We start from the raw sequence: 22,588 nt of genomic DNA on the forward strand, positions 1-22,588 counted from the left end.
TTGTTTATTCATTTTTTCTTTTAAGCAATTGACCCTGTATTGTCAACCTGATACAGAGACTATGTTTATGTGTTTTTCTTTCTTTTTATATAAAGCTTTCTTTTTAAGACCTGTTTGAGTTTTCTCTGGGTAGGCTAAGGAACGAAGGGAAGGGAAATTCTCTTTGTGTTAGATTTACGGAGGGTGAATCTGTGCAGCCTCAGGGGAAGAAGGGGGGGTGGAGGTGAATTGTCCTCTCTGTTTTGTAATTCAAGGAGTTTAAGTACAGTAATCTTCCAGGATAACCCACAGAGAGGAAGCCTGGGTAGGAAGTAAAGAGAAGACAAGGGGAGGGGGGTTATTTCCCTTTGTGGTAAGACTCAGGGCTTCTGAGTCTTGGGGTCCCCCAGAGAAGGTTTTGGGAGACCAGAGAGGGAGCCAAGCCCTGGAATCCTTGGCTGGTGGCAGCGAGATCAGATCTAAGCTGATAATTAAGTTTAGAGGGTTCATGCTAGCTTCTCAGTTATGAACGCTAAGGTTCAAATCTTAGTAGGAAGCTACGACACCTCTCAATAACAATCATTCTATTGATGCTGTGTATATGGGCACCTGTCACCATTATGTATTCTGTTTCCCTGAATGACTTAAGCTGGGTGAGTATTACATTTGGAAAGTGCCAAACAGAATATAGTGGTAACATATTCTGGACGACTGAATAGATGAAAGTAAATTATATTTGACAAATACTTGTGGTCTTATAGACATAATTCTATAAGCAGAAGATTCATATTTTATGACTACCTTCAGTGAACTGTTCTTTTTTCAGTAGGAATAGCAACCTGAGTGTGCATAAAACAGAATTCAGTCAGCTAAGACTAATTGTGTTAATCTGTTACAGGATCAATGATGCACGATCTGTAAATGTTAATTCTGTTGGCATTAGTGATACACGCAGTCTGTGCCTACAATTTTGGAGTCTCCAGGCTGGACTTTGTGACATGACCCTTTTTGCCAGAGTAAGGATGTTAACTGAGCATTCTGAACCAATTTGAACTTGAATAATTACCCTGTCTACCTGAATTCCCCTGATAGTTTCAATTGGATATGCTATTCTTCTTCACTCCTTGTGCTGAACTATTGCTGCATGCTGTTTAAAAAGAACTACTGTCTTACTCCCACAGAGGCAGCTCAATTTCACTGGTGGAAGAAAGGGTCGCTGTACGCTTGTACAATATATGTTCCTTTTGAAAAAAAAATTGGGATGAAAGGTGCTTCAGCATCTAAATGTAAAAGAGCCTCATCTATCATGTGATTGCAGTGATTAGGAGGTAGCAGTCGCTTGCATTGTGGGTAATTGGGAAGGATTAATTTTCCAAAATCTGTTCAGGGGCTTGACAAAGGGGTCTGAAGTATGAGGATTGGAAACTGAGGATAATGTTATTGGACAATAAGGGCCAAAGTCTTCCCTTTCAGGAGGGATACCTTATGGATCCCCTGTAGTATAAATGAGGAGGCTTCTGGCAGGGTGTCTTCTGAGAGGGGACCTTAACTTTGGAATTTGTCCCTACCATGTTCACCTGCACTTGTTAACTTTCTGGATTCACTTAAAGCCCCTTTTCTCTTCTTAGCCTGTTGAGGAGGTGTGGGCTGAGGATTTGGGGTAGTGATAAGTATGAGCAATTCTTGTTGTTGTTTGTATATTACATTATGGGATAGATGACCGGAGTACAGAATGCATGCAATACTCGATCTGATTAAAATCTGCTTCTTCACCAAGTGATTATAGGGTAGGCTATGTTGTATGTATCTTTGAAATGGCACTCAGGGCAATCCTAAAATTATAGAGCAAGAAGTCTTACTTCCACATCAGCTGCATTTAATTAAAATACGTGATTTTAATTCTGAGGCGCTCATATCTCTCATAATACAGACCAACTCACTGCTTGGTACTAGGAATAAACTGCAGTCATTGGCGTGTTATTGCATAATACTTGCTAGTTTCTGAGACAGGATACCAAGGTACAATGCAGTTTGGCTATTTTCTCCATGAGGAAACAGTAATAAGCCGTAGATTTCCCGTGTCCCTGGGCTTGTGATAGTGCTTGGTTTTAGTGGTTTTGAAGTTCTAAACAATAAAAGGTGCTGTTTATTTTTATTAACAAAACTATGATCTGTTAACTTGACAACTGTTTCTGTGTCTTTCTCTTGCCTTTCTCATCATAGCTTTGGTTGTTCACCTAGATCCAACACATTTTCCTTAAAAGATTGGTATCACTTTTATATTTTATATTGACCTGCAAAGTGCTTACTTCCCATGGAATCTTTTTTTAATATGAGTGTGAAAGAGAGTTGCACTTTAATATCTCTGCAAATAAATGTAGGACCCAAATATAAGAGATTTTACAAAATCCTGTGTCCACAGTTCTAGGTGATGAAGTCAGTGCATGTGTTTTTAGCGTATGAATGTATCTAACACTCATTTTCATACCACAGTTTTGTTTTGGAGTTATGCTTATCCTGACTCTTGTCCAGAAGATTAGCTCACAGTGTACCAAGGTCCTTTACAATATTTATTACAATGGATTTCCACCTTTTCCTTAGATCCTGAACATTGATAGTGTTGAACACATTTTTTTCTGTGCCTATAATCGGCAGCATAAAATAGTCAACCCCAAAACTTGTTGTAACCCTTGAATGTTGTAGCAGCTCTGCTATAGTTAGGGTCAAGACAGGCTTTCTGTTTAAAGCTTGACTCTTGTAAAGGCTCTAAAATCCATATGGTTATTTGGATTGCCTTGAAATTTCATGTGTCTCAGGGGATGCAGGGTTTGGTCAGTGATCTAAGTTTGGGATCATTTGAACAAGATGTTACTGAGATACAGCCCCTGGGGGAGAAACAGCTTTTCTTAAAGTTGATACATTCTGGCAATGTAGTTTGGCACACAGATAGAGATCAAATCAGGGCTCGGATAATCACAGCAGAGTCTCAAACACTTGAAGGTTATCCCAACAGAGAGCATGACACCAACCAGCCCTGCAGAGGAAGCCAAATTAAAACATTATTAGAAGAAGAGTTTGCTTTTCCAGTTAAGTGTTCCAGCAAGCATGTCTGAGGGATGCACTTAATGCATTACACTGCACGTGTGCAAAAAGGAGCTCCCAGGAGTGTTGAGAGGCATCTAAGATTCACAGGATCTGTAAGGCTCTGAGAGACTGTTTCAGCCATTGACTCCAAGCACCAAATGGGCACTCTGAGTTCAAATCTAACTGAGGACAGAAATCTAAAATATTGCTCCAATCTGCTGCTGTCAAAGGAGTGTGGGCTTTTTAAATTATTTCTAGGAAATGGATTTAATCTGAATATAACAGACTATGTATGAAACTATTCATGAAGAGAAAATAAATGATACCTGCAAATGCTGGCTGAGGGGGAGGATGATTAGTGCTGGAAGAGTAGTTAGAAATGGGGAGAGAAGGATTTGGCGTGTAGTGAGGGGATTATGGAGAGGAGAATAATTGGGGATGGGTGGGTAGGAGAGGCGTTAAGAGAGCCAGGAGGGGAGACGGTGTGTGTGGGGGGGGGGACGGGAAATAGGGGCAGAGGTGCCTGTCAGCCCTACATTGCCCTCCTCTGTGTGTGCCACAATCTGGGAACCCTCAGCCCACCTATGGGAGTCTGGCCCCTCTCATTTGAGCTGAGATCTGGGAGCCTTATTCTTCTGATGGGTCTGAGCATACCTCTCTTCCTGCTCCCTCCTGCTGTGCACACAGGCTCTGGGGAAGCTCCCCTCTGCATGTGCAACTGAGAACAGGCATACTGGAGCATGCACTGAGAACACACTGCAGAGACTAGGGAAGGAGCTGAGAATGGATATGCTTGTTGCATATCACACGCTTTCCAGCACTGGGGAGAGGGGAGGAAAACACCTGCTGACATGAGTGGAGCCATTCACATATTTCAGAATTATAGTTTCCGGCTCTAGTCATCTCCTTGGGGTGTTCTCATTCAGCTGAAGCATTTAAGTGTAGAAACAGCCAGAGCCTATTCTGCTGGAATGCTTCCACTTCACACTTACAGGATACCATCTAACCCTGTGCTTTCCTTTACCCTTCAGCACATCTGTAGACAAGTCTTTTATCTCACCTCCCTACTGACAATTCCTGAGGCAAGACCCCCACCCCCCAGGGCCTTGGTACTATAGTAAACAACACGTTTTTGTAAATAAATGATGCTGACTAGCTCCTCAAGGTGCACACTCTCCTATCACAATCACAGCTCTGTGATGCTCCTCAAACTAATCCCCATCTCCGAATACACATCTACCAATCTGCTTCCACCATTCAAACCATTCAGTACAGCTACAACTCTCACACTAAATCCAGCTGTAGTGCATGAAGATAATTGTGGCTATTGCCATCTCCAGAGAGGCAAAAAGAAGATTACTGGGTATCTACCCTAATTTTGTATTTCCTGGTTTTCTGAAGTTTGAGTGTTGTGGAACTCTATGCCCTGGAAGGGCACAAGCTGTCATCAGAGTAGAGAGTTTATTTTACCTGTATGTTGGCTCTGCTGTGACTGCTGCTGGAATATTGTGTCCAGTCCTGATGTCCACAATTCAAGAAGGATGTTGATTAAATTAGAGAGGGTTCAGAGAAGAGCCACAAGAATGATTTAAAGGATTAGAAAACATGTCTTAGAGAGACAGACTCAAGGAGCTCAGGCTACTTAGTTTAATGAAAAGTAGGTTATGGGTGACTTGATTACAGCCTATAACAGGGATCGGCAACCTTTGGCACTCGGCTCACCACGATAAGCATCTTGGTGGGCCCCGCCGGTTTGTTTACCTACCACTTCCCCAGGTTTGGCCAATCACGTCTCCCCCTGGCCACGGTTCGCCGTTCTAGGCCAATGGGGGCTGCAGGAAGCGGCACGGGCCGAGGGATGTGCTGTCTGCTGCTTCCCGCCACCCCCATTGGCCTGGAGCGGCGAACCATGGCCAGTGGGAGCCACAATCGGCCGAACCTGCGAACGTGGCAGGTAAATAAACCAGTGCTTACTCTGGCAGACTGCATGCCAAAGGTTGCCAATCCTTGGCCTATAAGTACTGTGACAAAGTTCCTCCTCTATCTTGGTGGGTCCTGCTCTTATTTGACAGATTTGCTCACCTCAGTGATCTTCCCCACAGTCTGAGTCAGCTCCTCCTGTGTCTGATCAGGAGTTGGGAGGTTTGGGGGGAACCCGGGCCCGCCCTCTACTCCAGGTTCCAGCCCAGGGCCCTGTGGATTGCAGCTGTCTATAGTGCCTCATGTAACAGCTGCATGACAGCTACAACTCCCTGGGCTACTTCCCCATGGCCTACTCCAAACACATTCTTTAACCTCACCACAGGACCTTCCTCCTGGTGTCTGATAACCCTTGTACTCCTTAGTCCTCCAGCAGCACACCCTCTCACTCTCAGCTCCTTGTGCCTCTTGCTACCAGCTCCTCACACGCACTTCCTCTCCTCTGACTCCCCCTTCCCTGACTAGAGTGAGCTTCTTTTTAAACCCAGGTGACCTGATTAGCCTGTCTTGATTGGCTGCAGGTGTTCTAATCAGTCTGTCTGCCTTAATTGGTTCTAGCAGGTTCCTGATTACTCTGCTCTGGTCACTCAGGGAACAGAAAACTACTCATCCAGTGACCAGTATACTTGCCCTCTACCAGACTCCTGTACCCTGCTGGCCTGGGTCTGTCACAGTACTTGCGTTGGGAACAAAGATTTGATAATCAGCTATTCAGTCTAGTAGACAAAGGTACAACACAATCCAATGGCTGGAAGTCGCAGATTAACAAATTCAGACTGGAAATGAAGAGTACATTTTTTAAAGCAAGAGTAATTAACCATTGGAACAGTTTCCTAAGGGTTATGGTGGATTCTCCATGAATGACCATTTTTAAAGTCTTTAAGGTGCCACGGACTCTTTGTAATTTTAAAATTAAGATTTGGTTTTTTTTTTCAAAAATATCTGCTCTAGGATTTTTTCAGAGAAATTCTGTGCCCTGGGTTATACAGGGGGTCAAATTAGATGATCACAGTGGGCCCTTCTGGCCTTGGAATCTATTAATGAGTGGACTTCAAATTTGTTAATGAAGTTTTTTCCCATTTAGTTCCTATTTACTTAAATTGAATCTGGCAATAGTAGTAACTGTGTTGCTCTAGTGCCTGGAATTTGGAAAGTGTGGGAGCATGTGGTAGGCTGTACAGGATGACTCCAGGGTGCCTCAGTGTTAAAATAATCCATTTTCTCTCTCCCTCTATCTTTTTTTTTTTAAGGGCCGCAAGAGTGAGGCAGAAAAGTACTTCTTGAAGGCTATTCAGCTGGATCCTACCAAAGGCAATGGTTACATGCACTATGGTGAGTTTCTGATAGATCGGTTTCCTTGCATTTTCCAGGTTGGCTATTAATCTCTCTGAGTGATTAAAGATTTAAAAACTGCTAATGGCAAAATACCTCTGTTCAAGCAAAAGAAACTAACCTACCATGTAGAACTTCATCTCCATTTCAATTTGTTAATCACAGCAAAGAGAGGGGGGGGGTATTTTCAGATTTTTGCATAATTTTCCTTCTAGGAGGGAAATTTCCAAATTGCTGTCTCTCTGTTGGGAAAGGAGGAAGGTGAATATCATTATTTGTAAAAAGGTTTCACAGACATGTTTGTTATTGTTAACAGCATTGACCTAGCTCTGCTTGCTGCCTCTGGGTGGGCAACTAAAGATTGTCTTAAGTGTGCGCCAGGGCAGAACAGCTAAGATTCTGTTTCCTAGTAAGTAGTTATAGGCTGTACATCTGCCTTCCCCCTAGCTTCCTTGTGGCTTGAAACAGACAAGTATTTTAAAAGGCTTTGACAAGTTTGGCTATACCTTTTCAATACTAAGCCAATCGTGTGCTTAAGTGATGCAAAGCACACAGTTAATTTGAGGGTGATGGTATCATGTCTTTAGATAGGTTGTTTTTTCTAGACTTACAAAAAAATATTTCCAGATGTGATTGGTCCCAAGGAACCAAAAATATTTAGCTTTATGATCTGCCTCTTATTCTTGTTTAAAACTGATAATAGAAAAGTCAGAAAATATGAGTTATGTAATCCCCGTTGGAAAATATAGAGAGGGGAAATAAATGTAATCTTAGTTGGGGAGCATGATGGGGAACCACAGCCGTACAGTACATATATTTTTATATATTGTTTTCATTTCCTCTTCTGGCTCCACTGGGTTTAAGCAAACCAACCACAGGGACGGTGCACAAAAATGGTAATAATAAAAATAGAAGGTATAGTTAACCAGCCATAACTTTATTTGTTTGTATACTTCACTGTGTGGTTTCTAAATCTCAGTTGGTGACATTTTATATTTGATTGGTTCAAACGTAGAGTATAATTTTGTATTTTGAATCCCATGTTTAATTCCTGGATGTTGTTGGAATGCATTCCATTAGTCTGCAATAATGAGGCAGCTGTTGCATTGTATATTGTAGCAGTTAATATGGTGGCCCGCACTTTTAGAGTGTCTTTAACCTACCTCCCAAATACATTTGTGCCTATGCAGATTAATTTGTATGTGCCTGTCTGGTTTGTGCCCAGAAGTTCAGATGTGGTGATCACAGAAATCTGTGGTTGCAAAGTCAAGGGCAGCTGTCAAAAATCTAACTCTGCAATCAACTTGATTCTGTACATTTCACGGCAGTTCCAGACTTCTGTTTTTCATGACTTTGTGATATTTTCCATGTTTTCCCACATTATTCATTGATTTAGTGTCCCTGCTACACTTGCACAGTTAAAATGCATAGGATTTCTGAAGCCCCTGTAATCCAAAAGCTGTGTGAGGTTACTTCATGGATCGGCAACCTTTGGCATGCGGCCCTCCAGGCCCCCTGGCGGGCCAGGCTGGTTTGCTTACCTGCCGTGTTCACAGGTTCAGCTGATCACGGCTCCCACTGGCCACGATTTGTCGCTTCAGGCCAATGGGGGCTGTGGGAAGCGGCGCGGGCTGAGGGATGTGCTGACTGCCACTTGCCAAAGGTTGCCGATCCCTGGGTTACTTCGTTCTTCCACAGATTCATGATGCATTGATTTCTGGATTGCTATGTTACAATGCTGAAATTATAAATCCTGATGTATTAAATTTCATAATTTAAGGTGATCCATTGACAGGGTCTTTTGTTTTTACAGCAAAATAAAAAAGAAAGCATAGTTTCTTAAGGCAGCTAAAGGACAAATCATGTTCCCTATCTCTGCAAGTGGGAGGGCACCTCTTGCAGTAGAAATGTAATTTTGCTGTGAAAACAGGGGGAGGGGAGCAAGAATCAGAATTTGGAGAACACTAGGAATATTTTTTGTTTGAAAAGGACTGCTTTCATGCAGAGGACCTGGAGACAGCAGAGGAACTTGAGGGTCCATTGCTACAAAGCATGGGGTCTCCATAGTGAGCTTTATTGATTATGAATCAAATTCTTCTCTTGGAAATATCAACATAAATCTTGAATAACTTATTGACTCCAATAGTATTAATCCATATTTACATCAAAGTAACCAAGAGCAGATGATGGCCCTATGTCAAAGTTCTGTCCCTCCAGGCACTAAACTCATTATCAAACATGAAAAAGATTCTCTGGGCTATTCTTTTCTTTGCTTGTTCCGAAGTCCTGATCAGGAATCTGGAAGTATATGTCTAGGGACAATGCAATTATTAATCATGAACCTCTAGTGGACACTTACTCTGTGTGTTTTGTCTCTAAACATCATGAATTTGGTTTAGCAACTTGTCATAGGTACACTTCGTATCCCATGTCAAATGCTAAATTATAAGGAAATATATCTATACTCCTTCTCATGTAAACCTTAAACATGACGACACTCTGGAAAAAAAAAAAATGGAGTTGGCACCATCCCTAGAAAATGCGCACTTCACTGAGAAGCCAAATCGGAAAGGTGGCCATTGGGGACTCAAAAGCCTGTATGTTAATAGAGCAGCACTGTATGTAGGGACTGCAGATACTCTTTGATGCAGCTATTATATTACTTGTGCTCCCATGATGGGTCCATATATGTCTTCATCTTTGATTGCTGTCCTTGTGGTCTTTTTTGGAGGTATCAGGATGATTTGTCAGTGTGTTCTGTCTTGTCGGAGATTTACCCTTGTATTTTCTGTTACGTCTAGTTATGGCCCTGAACCATTAGTGGTGCAGAATGTGAATCAATGAGGGAAGTACCTTAAATGGCACATAAGACATTTAGGAATGTGTAGTGAGTTAGGCAATGGCTTCATGGGTAATGTCACTATGGCACATTTGGCTGGACAACCCACTGGTACCTTGATTTTGCAGTTCCAGATCACTGGCTTGATACCAGATGTTTCAATGTTTTGAACAGTGTTTCCCAACCTGAGGGCACCAGACTAGTTCAGGGAGGACTAAAGGAGCGGATCAGTGTGAGTGGGGTGAGTTACAAGGGCTGCAGATCCCTGTCTCCTACACACATTTGCAAATGTGTTGCCATGTCATTAGGTACAGCAGGAAATGGCTCATTGAAAGGCGTTCACCTTCCCTCCCCATCATAGTGCCTCTTTTGTAGCTCGCTATAGGAGCAGCTCACCAGTACAATACCAAGCTGAAAACTCAGGCTGCCAACCAGTGTAGGCTTCTCTTCTCCTGTGACATTCAGCTGAACTTCGGGTGAAATCAGTGGATGTCTACTGGATAGAACCAGCGTAGCTCTTAGTGAGGTAGGCAGATAGAGCTACCAGCGAGGCTGGAGGGGAGAAGTACTCAAGAGGCAGCAAAAAAATTTTAAAAGAGGAAAAGAGAGAATGTCCATGTGAAAAGAAGGGCATCATGACAGAAAGAAGAAAAAGAGAGAGTGCAAAAACCGAGTGAGGACATGGTGTTGAGGGGAGTACATCAACTAATCCATTCCAAGTGAAAGCTCCAATGCATTTTTTTTGGAGGATTATTGACTTCGCTATTGGCCCTTGACATACAGCTAGGAATGGAGTTGGTTTCATTATATCATGTTATGTATTTGTGATAAAATAGGAGGGAACTTGTTGCTATTCATGTATGAAATGTGTGCTTTTTTATTTTGTAGGGGGAGATTTTCAAAGGAACAAAGGTGTTTGTACCCAGTGAAAAGTATTGGGCCATCTAAATCCCATTTGCATCTTTGAAAATCTCCCCATGAGGTCTGAAGACTTGGTTAGATGGCAAATAAGTAGTCAGTCAGTGTTAGCTGGCTTAGAGAGGCCCTCTAACATCTAGACTGCTGAAAGCTTTCCTTAAAATGCGAGAGTGCTGAAATACTGAAGAACTGCAAAGATTAAAAACACTAAGCCAGAAGATGGTCCCCACTCCAGTCGCTTTACCTCCATAAATGAGCCACAGTTGGATAGGGGGAAAATTTTCCCATTGTTTCATAAGTTCCCAGCGCAGGGGTGTTTGTCGGCCAGAGACATGAGGGGATATGGTGGTCACAGTGCAAATCACTATGGGGTTATGGGCTTCAGAGCAGTCTCCAGCAGTTCTCTGTCTTACACCAGGGGTTGTTTCAGCCCTGCAGTAACTCAGAATCTCGGCAATGCAAAAGTGGCATAAAGCTGTATTTCTATCTCCCTGACTCTGACCTGCACGTTCTGTGCTGCATCTCTCAGGAAACATAGCAAAGTAGAGAATCAGCTGTACATTCAGGATGTCAGAATGATTAGCTTTAATGATAAACTGTCGGGGAAGAGCCAGAAACACCAAACTTTGAAACTCTTCAACATTCGTGGTCATTAACCTAGCTTGTTTGGAAATAGGCTGCTTAATTCAAGTGATCACTTCTAAAGAAACTTTGTATTGAGTAGTTATTATAGTGGTCAGGAATTATCTTGTTTTATGTTGTAGGATTACAGTAGACTCAAGAACATCAAAAAGGACTTGACTGCTTATGCTTAAAGATGCGCACATTTCTTTGTGCCCTAAATATACCACTGCTCTACTTAAATACTGATTCACATTCACAGCTTCCAAAAAGATTCCAAACAAGATTTAAATTAGAATGTTCCTTAATTTATCCTGTTAAGTTTCAGTTTGGGAGTGACACATATTCTCATACTACACCAAGAGACTGAAGCTCTTCTTAAATCATAGTTACTGGACACAATTAAGGGGCAGAGAGATTGAAACCTAATGAGACCATTATGCTGTCATTTACACACATCTCTCTAGAATTATGATTTTATGTTTAAGAACTCAGAAAAACCATGTTCCTTAAAGTATATTTATTAGTTAATTGTATTATAGTAGTAACTAGAGACCACAATCAGAGATCGAGACTCCATTATGCTAGAAAGAGTACACACAAAGAAAAGACAGATTCTGTCCATAAGAGCTTACATATTGTATGAAAGTTTGTTATTTGAATGTAACAGAGAAATGTGTGTTATATTTTTATAACAAGACCTCCATTTCTGCCATATGTAGTCTTTGTAGAGGTTTCTTTGTGAAATTCTGAGAACTTCTTTCCCCGATAGAGAGATTCCAGGGTGTGGAACAGGAAAGTTGGCAGGGGCTGTGCTGATGCGCATATTGCATCTGTCTAGCTCTGACCACAGCTCATTGGAGAATTTAATTTCCCAATATACATCACTATCTAGCATCTGGTGTTCCCAGTGGAGCAGACCCATGTGTTTGTTTTGTTTCTCACTCTGTATATACTGCATTCAGCTAATCCTGCAGTCAGATATAAGTAATTCACAAGAATTATACTCTGTAAAGTCAATTTTATGTTTTACTGACAAACATGAAAACTGACCTTCCTAGGAACTTGGTGATTTCTCCTCCCACCCCCTAAATAGGTCATAGCATTTTGTTAACAGCTTACAGTTGCTATGTCTCCTGGTTTCCATTTTTTGTATTTAATACAATTCTAACTTTTAATTGCATTTCACTGATGGAAGTCCCTTAGTATGAGAATTTAAGGTTGGAAATTTTTGGCCAAAATGTTCCTGTAATTCCACTGCTGCCCCATGCTACAGACAAATGTATTTAAAAATGTAAGCTGTGGGAGTTCCTATCCAGTTTCATCCTTGGACTCAAAACTGAGGATATATTGCAGCTGTTACCTTTGGAGAAATGATGGATACAAAGTGGTTTCAGAGAGAGGCTAGAATTTAGAAGTTAAGTAACAAATATAGCAAGTTAACTATCCCATGTAGGAGACAGCGAGCAGGAAAAAAATGAGGATTAATGCAGAAAATAATAGAGTAATAGTGGATTTGTAAATTGATAGGGAAGTTAAATAACAATTTAGAAGTTTGTTGCTTTAAGTTCAGAAGTGAAAGATAGGGAACAAAAGATGTCAGAAATCTAGTAAGTACCCAAAGATCACTATTCATCTGTTCTACATCTATCTAAAGATCCATAACCTTTAGTTACACGCAACTAACCAGACTGAACTATGATCTTTAAAAAAATGTGAAAGTGGAACTTCACAGAGAAATTCAATTACAAATTACCTAATTAAGTTAAAGTATAATTAATCTAATGAGAATAATCCATTTTTATTATAAAAAGGGAATAGTTAAGTGATTTAGAGTTATTAGAGCCCATGTATTATTCAAAAGAAGCTAAATGAAAAGGTCTCAATAGTGATTAATAAGACAGTTAGTTTGAACATCTTGTTGGTTCCAGGCCTCTCCCATTCCAATTAAGTAATTCCCAGTGTGAGGGAAATGGGGTTTCTGTGCACATGCCTACCCTACTGCCTCACTTCCCTCAGCACTTCTCCTACTCGTACCCCACCCAAAACAGACCACAAGGGATGCTTCAAAAAACTAAGAGTTTAAACCTAGCAGAATCTGTTAAGGATTGACAAAAACATAACCTTGACTTAATTGTCTTTTTACATCAGTAGATTATGAAGGAAGAAGTGAAGCCAGGAAAGGGAGGTATTTCTGACATTACAGTACCAATGGATTTTAATTGGAATCCTCTTCTGCCTTCCCCTGAATTTAGGCTCTATATAGTGTTGGGAAATCTGTATTCCTGCTGTGTGGTCAATTGGCCAGGTCATCTCTGGGATACCAGCAAGTGATGAGAAGGGGCAATAAGAGGGTTTTTAAGGCAGTGAAATCTGGGATCATGACGCTGCAGCACCCACAGGCTTGAAGAAATCTTTCACTGACTTTCATTTTTGAATGGCCTGATGTTGGCAGTAGGAATACAGTCGTTGAGAAAAACAAATGAGAGAGGGGAAGATAGCCCACAGAGACAGAATCTACAATAGTCCTTAAAGCAAACAGATAGGAGAGCAGTTTAAATGTAAAGTAGGATTCAGGGGAAATAAGGGGCAGCAGAGCAGATTCGAGCATTACCACCATATCAGGTATTCAGCGTAAGCTCTGTTGGCTACCTCTGATACTTCCAGTATGTTCAGTCCAAAACTGGCTTAGAACACCTTGAAAGCAAAATCCTCAAGCAAACAGGAGTCATGCCATCTGGGTATCTACATGCTGAGCTGGTGTTTCTCGCTTTGGCACATGTCACGCATAGCCTGTGAATCTGTTTAGAAACTGGCAGATCAAACAACTGTGTAAATTTACTTATGTCAACCAGTCGTGTTGCAGAACTGCACCACCTAAGGAATGTTTGACAGACTCTGGAACAAGGACTTTCCTCTCATTGTCCCCAGAAAGTTCTACTCAAAACATCCATTGGTAGGACTCCATTTATATCCTGTGACATCTGCTCTTAACTGCTGGCAGTGGATGACTGACAGTTTTGGTGGTTCCAGTCTTAATGCTGCCAATGCCAATCAGCCATATTCTGTTCCGAGGGTCCGAGACAGTGACTGCTGCTCTCCTTCCATCCTGTTGTGTTGGATGAACCGACGTAACACATGCTGGATTAGGCCAGCCAAAGTTTGATCCCAACAAAAATTCCTCTTGGAACGCTAAGTTCTGTGAATATACCAAAAGAGACCATTTCAACTGGTACGCCAATGTTGCATATGTTAAAATAATTGAGGTTGTTACTAGGCATAGATTTAATGCAATCAGATTTGATGCTTGATTCTACAACCTTGTAGAATGCCATTTTTACCATAGTGTTCTGTGCCACAGTCTGGGGAAAAAAACATTCCTTTGAGGAGGCTGTGGGGGAATAGTATCCAGACACTGATGGTCAGGAAGACTCTTCTGATACCCAGCGTATTTCCACAGAGAAAGAAGAAGAAAATGCCAGTGACTTCCATCTCTAGAGGATCTGATTTTTCCCTCTTATGCAAGGGACAGATAAGGGAGATTCACTTAATTTACAGACAGCCAAGAACACCCAGTCAGGTATGTGAGAACCAGAAATGCAGCTACCATGTGTAAAAGGTAGCCAATCAAATAAATACTGAGACAATTCAGAGTGATTCCTCTTGAATATACACTCTGGATATGGCAGATGACTACATGTATGCACATCCCAACCACTGGATGTGTCATAGATTCTGATAGGGTACCAATTCAGAGATTAATCTTTTGGGTTGGTGTCAACACTGTTGCTCTGAAAAATTCTTGGCAGTTGTAGGGGTATATTTACACAGAGTGGAGGGGTGCATTCTTTTCTCTAGCTGAATGATTAGCTGATCAAGGACTTTGACAGAGATCCAGAATTTGTTTTTTCAATCTAAGGGTACTAAAGTCATTTGGTTTTAATCTAAACAACCTAAAGTCTTCTAGTTCATTCCACAAACAACTGGAGTACACACCTTGCTTCAAAACTTTACGTCTCAAAGATAGATTCTAAGACATTTTCTGTCTGCCAAAGAGGATTTGCCAGAAGAAGTAGGTTTCAGCAAGGCTGTGGATGTTGGAACTGATGGCTCTGACAGTATTTTTGGTGTCTGTCTGCTTCCACAGTATCAGAGGACACTTGAAGTCTCAATGGTTACAAACCATACAAAGACACTGCTATTGCACCTGATTGAGAGATGACCTGCAAGAACTATTGGATTGTTGGCAGTCCAGTGACAATCAGAAATTGGTAAATGACTTCTGATCCAAATTGTAGTCACCATAATGCATCCATGCAGAGGTACTTTTACATTTAAGGCAAGTGGTAATCCAGGAACAATAACTGTACATATATGTTTTTGGAAGGATTGAAATAGTTATGGATTAAGAGGTGTAATAAAACTGGTATCCCAAAAGTTGATTTTAATTCAAATAAACAATCAGGCTACCAAAATTGACATAGTTGGTGAGAGCCAGTCATGACATCTGCAGAAGAAATCCATGAAAATATGAGACTGGGTAGTGCCCCATAAATCATGACTAGTGGCCAGCAACTTATCAGGGGTGAAAACCCTGATAATAAATTTAGACAAATACAAGTAGTTCCTGGATCAGGAGCTAGTGGATCAAATCTTCTTTGAAATCAGGACATCTCCCCACAACTTGTTAGCTATTCAGTCATTCTGCCAACATTCATAAGAATGGCCATCCTGGATCAGACCTATGTTCCATCTGCCCCAGTATCCTGTCTTCTGACAGTGACCAGTGCCAGATGCTTCAGAGGGAGTGAACAGAACAGGGTAATTTATTGCATGATCCATTCCCTGTCATTCAGTCCCAGCCTCGGAGGTCAGAGGTTTAGGAACACACAGATAATGGGGTTGCTAACAGCAATTGATGGACCTATCCTCCATGAACTTACTAATTTTTTATGAACCCAGTTAGTTTTGGCCTTCGCAACATCCCCTAGCAATGAGTTCCGCAGATACCACACTAGTCTTCTTGTACTGACAAGGCCCTTCTATTACCAGAGCTGTCACTCCTCCCTGACCATCAAGCCTGCACTGCCATGCGCAGTCTTTTCAAAGAGGTTTATTCCTTTAAACAGAGTCTATCAAATAAACAGAAATTAGTATTAACTCCATCCTTGGCCCAGGCTTCAGGATCACCCCTCCCAGGAGTTTCTGGCATTCCAGCTCCTGGCAGCTTCCTAGCCTCAGTCAGCTCCATTCCCCTCGTGGAGCAACTTCCCTATGCCCCTGGCCCCTTGCTCCAGGGACCAGGAGCTAGCTCCACTCCAGTGTGACTTGTCTTCCCCAGGGCTCAGCCTCTCTGTCCTTCCTCCTTCAGCTGCCTACTAGCAGCCCTTTATAGGCACATGGGTAGCCCAGCTCTCTTTAATTAGGTGGATTGCACTAACCTGCTCTGGCCCAGGGTAGCTCTGTTTAGTTATCCTCAGGGACCAGGTACCCTGTGACACCTTCTCTATAAGCTTGATGTGAAAAACTCTATAGCCAAAGTTTTTATGTGGTATAGATACACCCCTACAAAGTCATCTCAGCTGTTTATTTTGATTCCAATTTAATGGATCAGGCAGTTTTCAAGAGAACCATAGTCAATGTTTTCAGACTTGTGCATATCAAGATAGGAACTGCATTCATATTTAGGCACATGAATACAACTGGCTTGATTTGCAGAGAGTCTAAGCACACCACAGCTTTCATTAACTTCAAATTCCAACATGCATGTGCAGATCTTGATTTTGACAGGAGATTGAAAAGCTGTCCTGCAAAGTTATGTTAAAAGCTCATTCAGTCAGATAAATGTCTGCTTCCCCAGCTAGCCTCTGATTAGCTGTCTTCTATTAAGGAGACATTTGTAGGGCAATTCTAGGTTGTTCTCATACCTTTTATAGACATGGTTTGCACTTGGCCTTGTGGCAAGAATTTGGGTTTAAAGTGTGTTACGGCCCTGTTTCTAGGCAAGGAGTGTTGCAGCTCCTCCCACCCCTAGCCATTTAGTTTTACTTTTCAGGCTGGTTTTAATATTTGTCATGTCTTAAGAGATAACTTAGTTCCTAAAGAAAATAATATTGTAGGGAAAAGGTATGTTTATGGTAAATGGATGGTCCCACGGTTTTGTTTGTGGGGTATTGTGGTGAAGTTTTGCTTGTGCTTGGCTGACTTTGTGAAATAATTGTCATAATTTCAAGTTAACTTTTAAGAGGCTTAATACTAAGTATGGAGAATGGAATTCTACTTATGAGAAAAAGATCCATTAAAGATCCAAAACATAGCTAATAATTAAGGCTAAGATTTTGTCATGGATATTTCTAATAAAAGTCACAGACAGGTCATGGGCAATAAACAAAAATTCACAGAAGCCCCGTGAACTGTCGCTGACTTTTACTAAAAATATCTGTGACAAAATGGGGAGGAAGGAGAATCCTGCTGCTGCTCTGGGGTCCCCTGCACCACCCATGGCAGTTGAGAGTGCTGGGCCCCCCCTACTGCCCACCTTTCAGAGGCTGAAGCAGAAAATGTCAGTGAGGTTTCTGGAAGTTACGAATTCTGTGACCTCCATGACAAACTCTTAGCCTTTCTCATAATAGTGTTACTAAGCTTTTGGGAATATGAAGGGAGAATAGTTATACACATTTTATTACAAAGAGTTTTAGAGAAGCAGTGAAAAGAATATACTTTCAGCCGCTGCAGTAAGAGCAGCTACATCGCTCTATAACTATATAATTTTATGTAACTATTTTAACTTAGGTAGTTACACCCCTCTGCACTGTCACATCTAAGAAATGTAACAGCGCCTTCATATTTGAGTGGTGCAGTAATGGATAAATAGGTAAATTCTGTATTCCTTCAGAGAGGCCCAATGGATGCTATTTTGGAAGATTCCCCAGTAAGTCATTAGATTTTGGGTGAGGTTTTGAAAAGAATTTCTAACCAATGGTAACATGTACTTTGAATAATTTCCATACAGGGGGTAAAATAAGAGCTGTAATTAAGATATCTTTGTTTCAAGACATTGCTGTTTGTTTTACCCTGTGACCATGGTTACCATGTGACACTGCTGTTTGTTTTGCCCATTAGGATTTGTGTCAATTGCATTCTTTTACTTTCTCTATCACGATAGTTATAGATATCAAAGAAAAATCCCCCTGTTTGAACTTTAATTTTATTTGGAAGTTAGTTATTTTACAAAATTTGGAAACCAGAAATATGATATTTCTAGAGTTTTGTTTCTAAAATCTAGGGATACTTTTTGGTATTAGACAGCTCAAAATAATATGAGTCGGGGGAAACTTTCTCTAACTGAATTGATTGGCCTAGTAAAAGGTTGACAATATTTATATTTCATCCACGTGGAACTGAAGACTATAAATATATTTTTCAAGCAGAGTTATGTATATTCAAGCAGCTCGCTTTTGGAGCCTTCACTATAAATGTGTATGTTTTTACAATATTGTATGTCACCACCTCCTGCTGTTGGGTACATAAATAGGTCTTCACTTGGAAGTGTCTCACTCAGCTGATTTTTGTGCTTTTATTCTATTTTTACAAGGAAGTTTTCATGCCAGCAGTTTAGGGCCAGTTTTATTTGTCATTGACCTCCAACTTATAGCCAGTGTTTTAAATGTGGTTGTTGTCAGGTAATTAATGATCAGTTGTTCAAGCTGGTCTTTAAAGGAATTGCTGTAATGAAAGGCAGTAATCTAGGGCCCAATCCAGCAAACTCTCAGACACACAAGTAGCCTCCCTGAAATCAGCAGAACTGCTTGAATCAGTAAGGGCAGCTCACATTAGTAAGGATTTGTGGGATCAGACTACCACTTAGATTCATAGCTGAATTTGTCCAACTACTGAGTGTGCTCTGAATTGTTACCATGAAGCCATTATGTTACACAAAGGAATACTTCTGTTGCTGCTGTCTATTTTATTTTCCCTCCGAAAAGACTCCAAAAGGAGAAAAAAAAATTTTTTTTTTAATCTGTGTCCTCTGATACCTAAACTGCTCTCATGTGGATTTTGGATGAATTTCCTTTTCACTCCTGTTTTCCACATTAGAAATAATTTTTAAATGTATTCTGTTCATGAACAATGAGCACAAAAGGAAGCACATGACTGATCATGCATGTAGCTATACTGATCAATCTGAAAGGCAACTGAATATTTTCTGACTTTTTACTGACTCAGAAATAGGTGAGTGGATTCACTCAAATTTACAACAGCACAGCAAAATTAACAAAACTCAGAATTTTCACTTTTAGAGAAAAATGTTCCAAGAAATTAGGAGCATCTGAAAAAATAGTTTTATAGGCTACCTGAGGATTCCCCCATTGTAGGGGCATTTCTGGGAAAAAAGACTAGCATCCTTCCCACCACCCATGAGTGTTAGGAGAAATCTCATTTCAGCTAAGTAGACTGTTTGTCTGAAATTTGATTGCCCTGTTGTGGGCCCTGAAAATAGACGATTCTGCAAGGACAGTGTTAACTACCAAGAAAAAGCAATAAACTATAATAGTGGATATAAAAGACAAATCAAACAAACACTTAAAACACTGAGAATTAAACCTGCTTACCAGTGGCAGAGGTAAGATTTGATGAGGATGCTTGGGGAGAAGAACCTATCAGCAGAGGGGTCATAGTGTTAAGCTTAGATCTTACCACCCTCATGCATAGGAAATTGAGAGGCCATCCTCCATTCTAGCTGCTAGAAGGGAGAAGGTGCTTTTTTGTCTACCCCCCCCAGAGTCCCCTGGCTGCTCCAAAATGGATAGGAAGGCAGATGTTCTCCACTGCTCTATTCTTCCTCCCTTTACTGGCATCTTTGAGGAAAACAGGAACGAAAAAATGTCTGCTATTCTACCGCTCTGCCAACCTCTGATTCTTGTAATCTTTTTCCTCATGAGTAACTCCAAGTGCCCACATCTGCAGAAAACAGCGAAAAAACTTAAATTCCAAACAAATTGATGGCTTATGCATTCTTGGTCAGCAGGGCCAAAACTTCCCTTTCACCATCAGCAAGTGTGCAAGTGGATTTTTCAAGTCTTACATTAATACAGATACCACAGGATAAGGACACTGAAAATCCCAAAGTCTCTATGGGTTTTTCAGGAAATAGATTTTTATTCTTTCCATCTGAAACTCCAATAGGTCAGGGAAGAGCAGATCTTTTCAGAAATATCTCTGTTTCAGAAAAATGCTGCTTTCACTTTACATTGGCTATTGATTAGAAAAAAGTAGCCATTTGAAAAATACTGGTACATCTGAAAAGACCACTTTCTCCCAGCACCGAAATGGCTGCACTGTGGTGATGCCCCACCTAGTCATTCCTTAGGGCTCGTACACACTAGCGCTTAAGTTGGTACAGCTTATGTCGCTCAGGGGTATGAACAAGCCACCCCCCTGAGCAATGTAATTTACATCAACCTAAGCACCGATGTAGCCAGCATAATGCTGCTTCTCTCAGAGGTGGAGTTATTGTGCCAGTGGGAAAACTCTCCCCTGTCAGTATTGAGCATCTTCACCAGATGAGTTACAGAGGTACAGCTGCACCAATGTAGCGCTTCTAGTGTAGACTAGCTGCTAATATATGGTAAAATGCCAGGTTTCCTGGAAGCCCTTATACTCCCTAGGTTCCTTCTGGATTCATATGGTTTGACTAGAATATACATAAAACAGAGAGCAGAAGAAGAATATGAAGAATGCTATTTTAAGCCCCAATCTTGAAAATATACATCGACTTAGCTTTAACACTGTAAATAGTTCCACGGGTTTCATATGATCACAAAATTCATTGACCACAAAAACTAACATACCTTGTACAGTGATTGTGCCTATTCCAGTTTGCTTTAAATCCATAAACAATGAACACAAAGAAACATACCTCAGAAATTCCTGATTAGACAATTGTCACCCTGAGAGTAATCATTTCTCATTCTTCATTATCTTTCCATGTCCCACCAATCATACAAAAATTTAAGTACTTGTATGGGTACGACATACCAGGGTTCAATCTAGATTAATGAGCAGCTGTGCCACCCTTGCCCTGAAACCTTGGGTGCCTTACTCACCTTGCTGAAGGAGTTCCCACCTGGGCCACTCACAAACAACCTTCCAGCATGTAAGCCAAACCCTGTGTGTTTGTGTGTAACTGCAGCCTGCCAACCACACTTGGCTCTCACCAAGTGCAGGGTGACCCAACACCCTCCTCCCCCCATCTTAGATTTCCCCCCAGAAATGTTTGTCCTGTACTGCTCAGCCCTCTCTTGGACAATACAAGTTTATAAATTCATAGCAAGGTTTTTTCACCGCATGCTTACAGCAGTTGTACTGACTGAACGTCTTAGGTCAGGACCCCTTCTCCAGTTCAGTGGCTGCTTCCTCTGTCCCTGCAGATGCAGTGAATAGATGGGCAGAGTGAGAAAGGAATCCCTTGTGGTGTTTGTCCCTTCTTTTTTACAGTGTAAGTCCCTCTCTCGAAAAACATTTCCAAATGGAAACCAGGAGGCAACAAGTCTATGGAGAAGGATGTTCCCTGCTATTTTTCCTCACCCATTTGAGATTCTTTCATTTCGCTTCCTGCTTGATGACTCTGTTTACTGCTTAAATGCAAGTTTAACAGAGCACACATTCATTTGTTTGAGACAGATCTGTTTTCCAAGCTCAGTTTGGAACAATGTGTTACCACCACCATAAACTGGAATCTTATGCGCATGCAATATTGCTGCACATATTTTATCAGGATGGTACTTACCAGAAAAGTGAGTTTTAGATACCTTACAATGCTTTATACAAAGTTTAATACAATAATGTGTAGGGTGTGAATACAGGGGTACCTTCTGTGACAATGGGGAACACCAGAACCAAAGCTACTGTGGTGAAGAAGCTTCTTCATCAACTCTTGATATTGACATAAAGCAAGTGTGTGTGAGAGCTATTATAAAAGCAATGCTCTCTGACACACATTTTTAAAACTTCATCTGCAAACTGTACAAGTATGTCTTCTCCGCATTTAAAATGCCCCTATACTACAAACATCTACAGCCTTTATAAAATAAGATGAGAGAGGAAAAAATGGAAATATGACACTAAGCACCCCTGTATTCATACCTGCCCAGTGTTGCAATCATCTTTGTACAAAATATTCATTGTGAGATGTCATTTGAAAATGAATAGCTCACTGATCATTAATATTCATGCAGGATGTATGTACTCAGTGGGTATTAAGAGTTATGGACTTATGCTGGAATAATAGTTAAAATGTGTTCAAACCAGATATGTCAGGGGGAGTTGTTTAACGGGTCTATCCTAAACAAAGGAATGTGTGTTTACATCGATTTACATATAAACAGTAAACAGACCCATCAAGCTAACAAGGGATGAGGCAAATCTCACATCAACAAGTTTGGGATAAGACAGCTGGCATCTACACCCAGAAGGAGAGAGAAGCTTGGTCCAGATTTTACTTTTCAGAAGAATCCATTTCAAAGATTTACTGGTCTGTAAAGATGGGAAGGAGGTTGAACCTCAAGTGATAAGCAACTCAAACAAATGATTATATCCAATATTACTGCATTATAAAGTTGTATAGAGTCAGGTCTTTCCTGAAAGCTAATGACATGCTGGTGATTAATATAACTGTGACTTGTATGTATTAACACTATATAAGGAATTATGGATATTCATTGATATTAGGCTGTACAGCCTGCCCAAACAGGAGTGGATGTCACAGCTATTTATCTACCTAATTCCTGTGTTTAAAGTGAACTGTTTAGTAACTCCAGTTAAAGTAACACACTG

The 22,588-nt window shown here is 41.0% G+C and overlaps 1 protein-coding gene across 2 annotated transcripts in view; it reads left to right on the forward strand.

Annotated features, from left to right (window-relative positions):
* The window catches only part of TMTC2 (transmembrane O-mannosyltransferase targeting cadherins 2), a 374,316-nt gene that overhangs the window by 301,837 nt on the left and 49,891 nt on the right, over positions 1-22,588 (forward strand). For both annotated transcript variants that reach the window (XM_032777505.2, XM_075066793.1), the window contains one exon: positions 6,294-6,375. In XM_032777505.2, coding sequence (XP_032633396.1) covers positions 6,294-6,375 — 82 coding nt within the window. The remainder of the gene's footprint in view (positions 1-6,293; positions 6,376-22,588) is intronic.

This window comes from Chelonoidis abingdonii, chromosome 1 (genome assembly GCF_003597395.2).
Source record: "Chelonoidis abingdonii isolate Lonesome George chromosome 1, CheloAbing_2.0, whole genome shotgun sequence".
In the NCBI taxonomy this organism is placed as follows: Eukaryota; Metazoa; Chordata; order Testudines; family Testudinidae; genus Chelonoidis; species Chelonoidis abingdonii.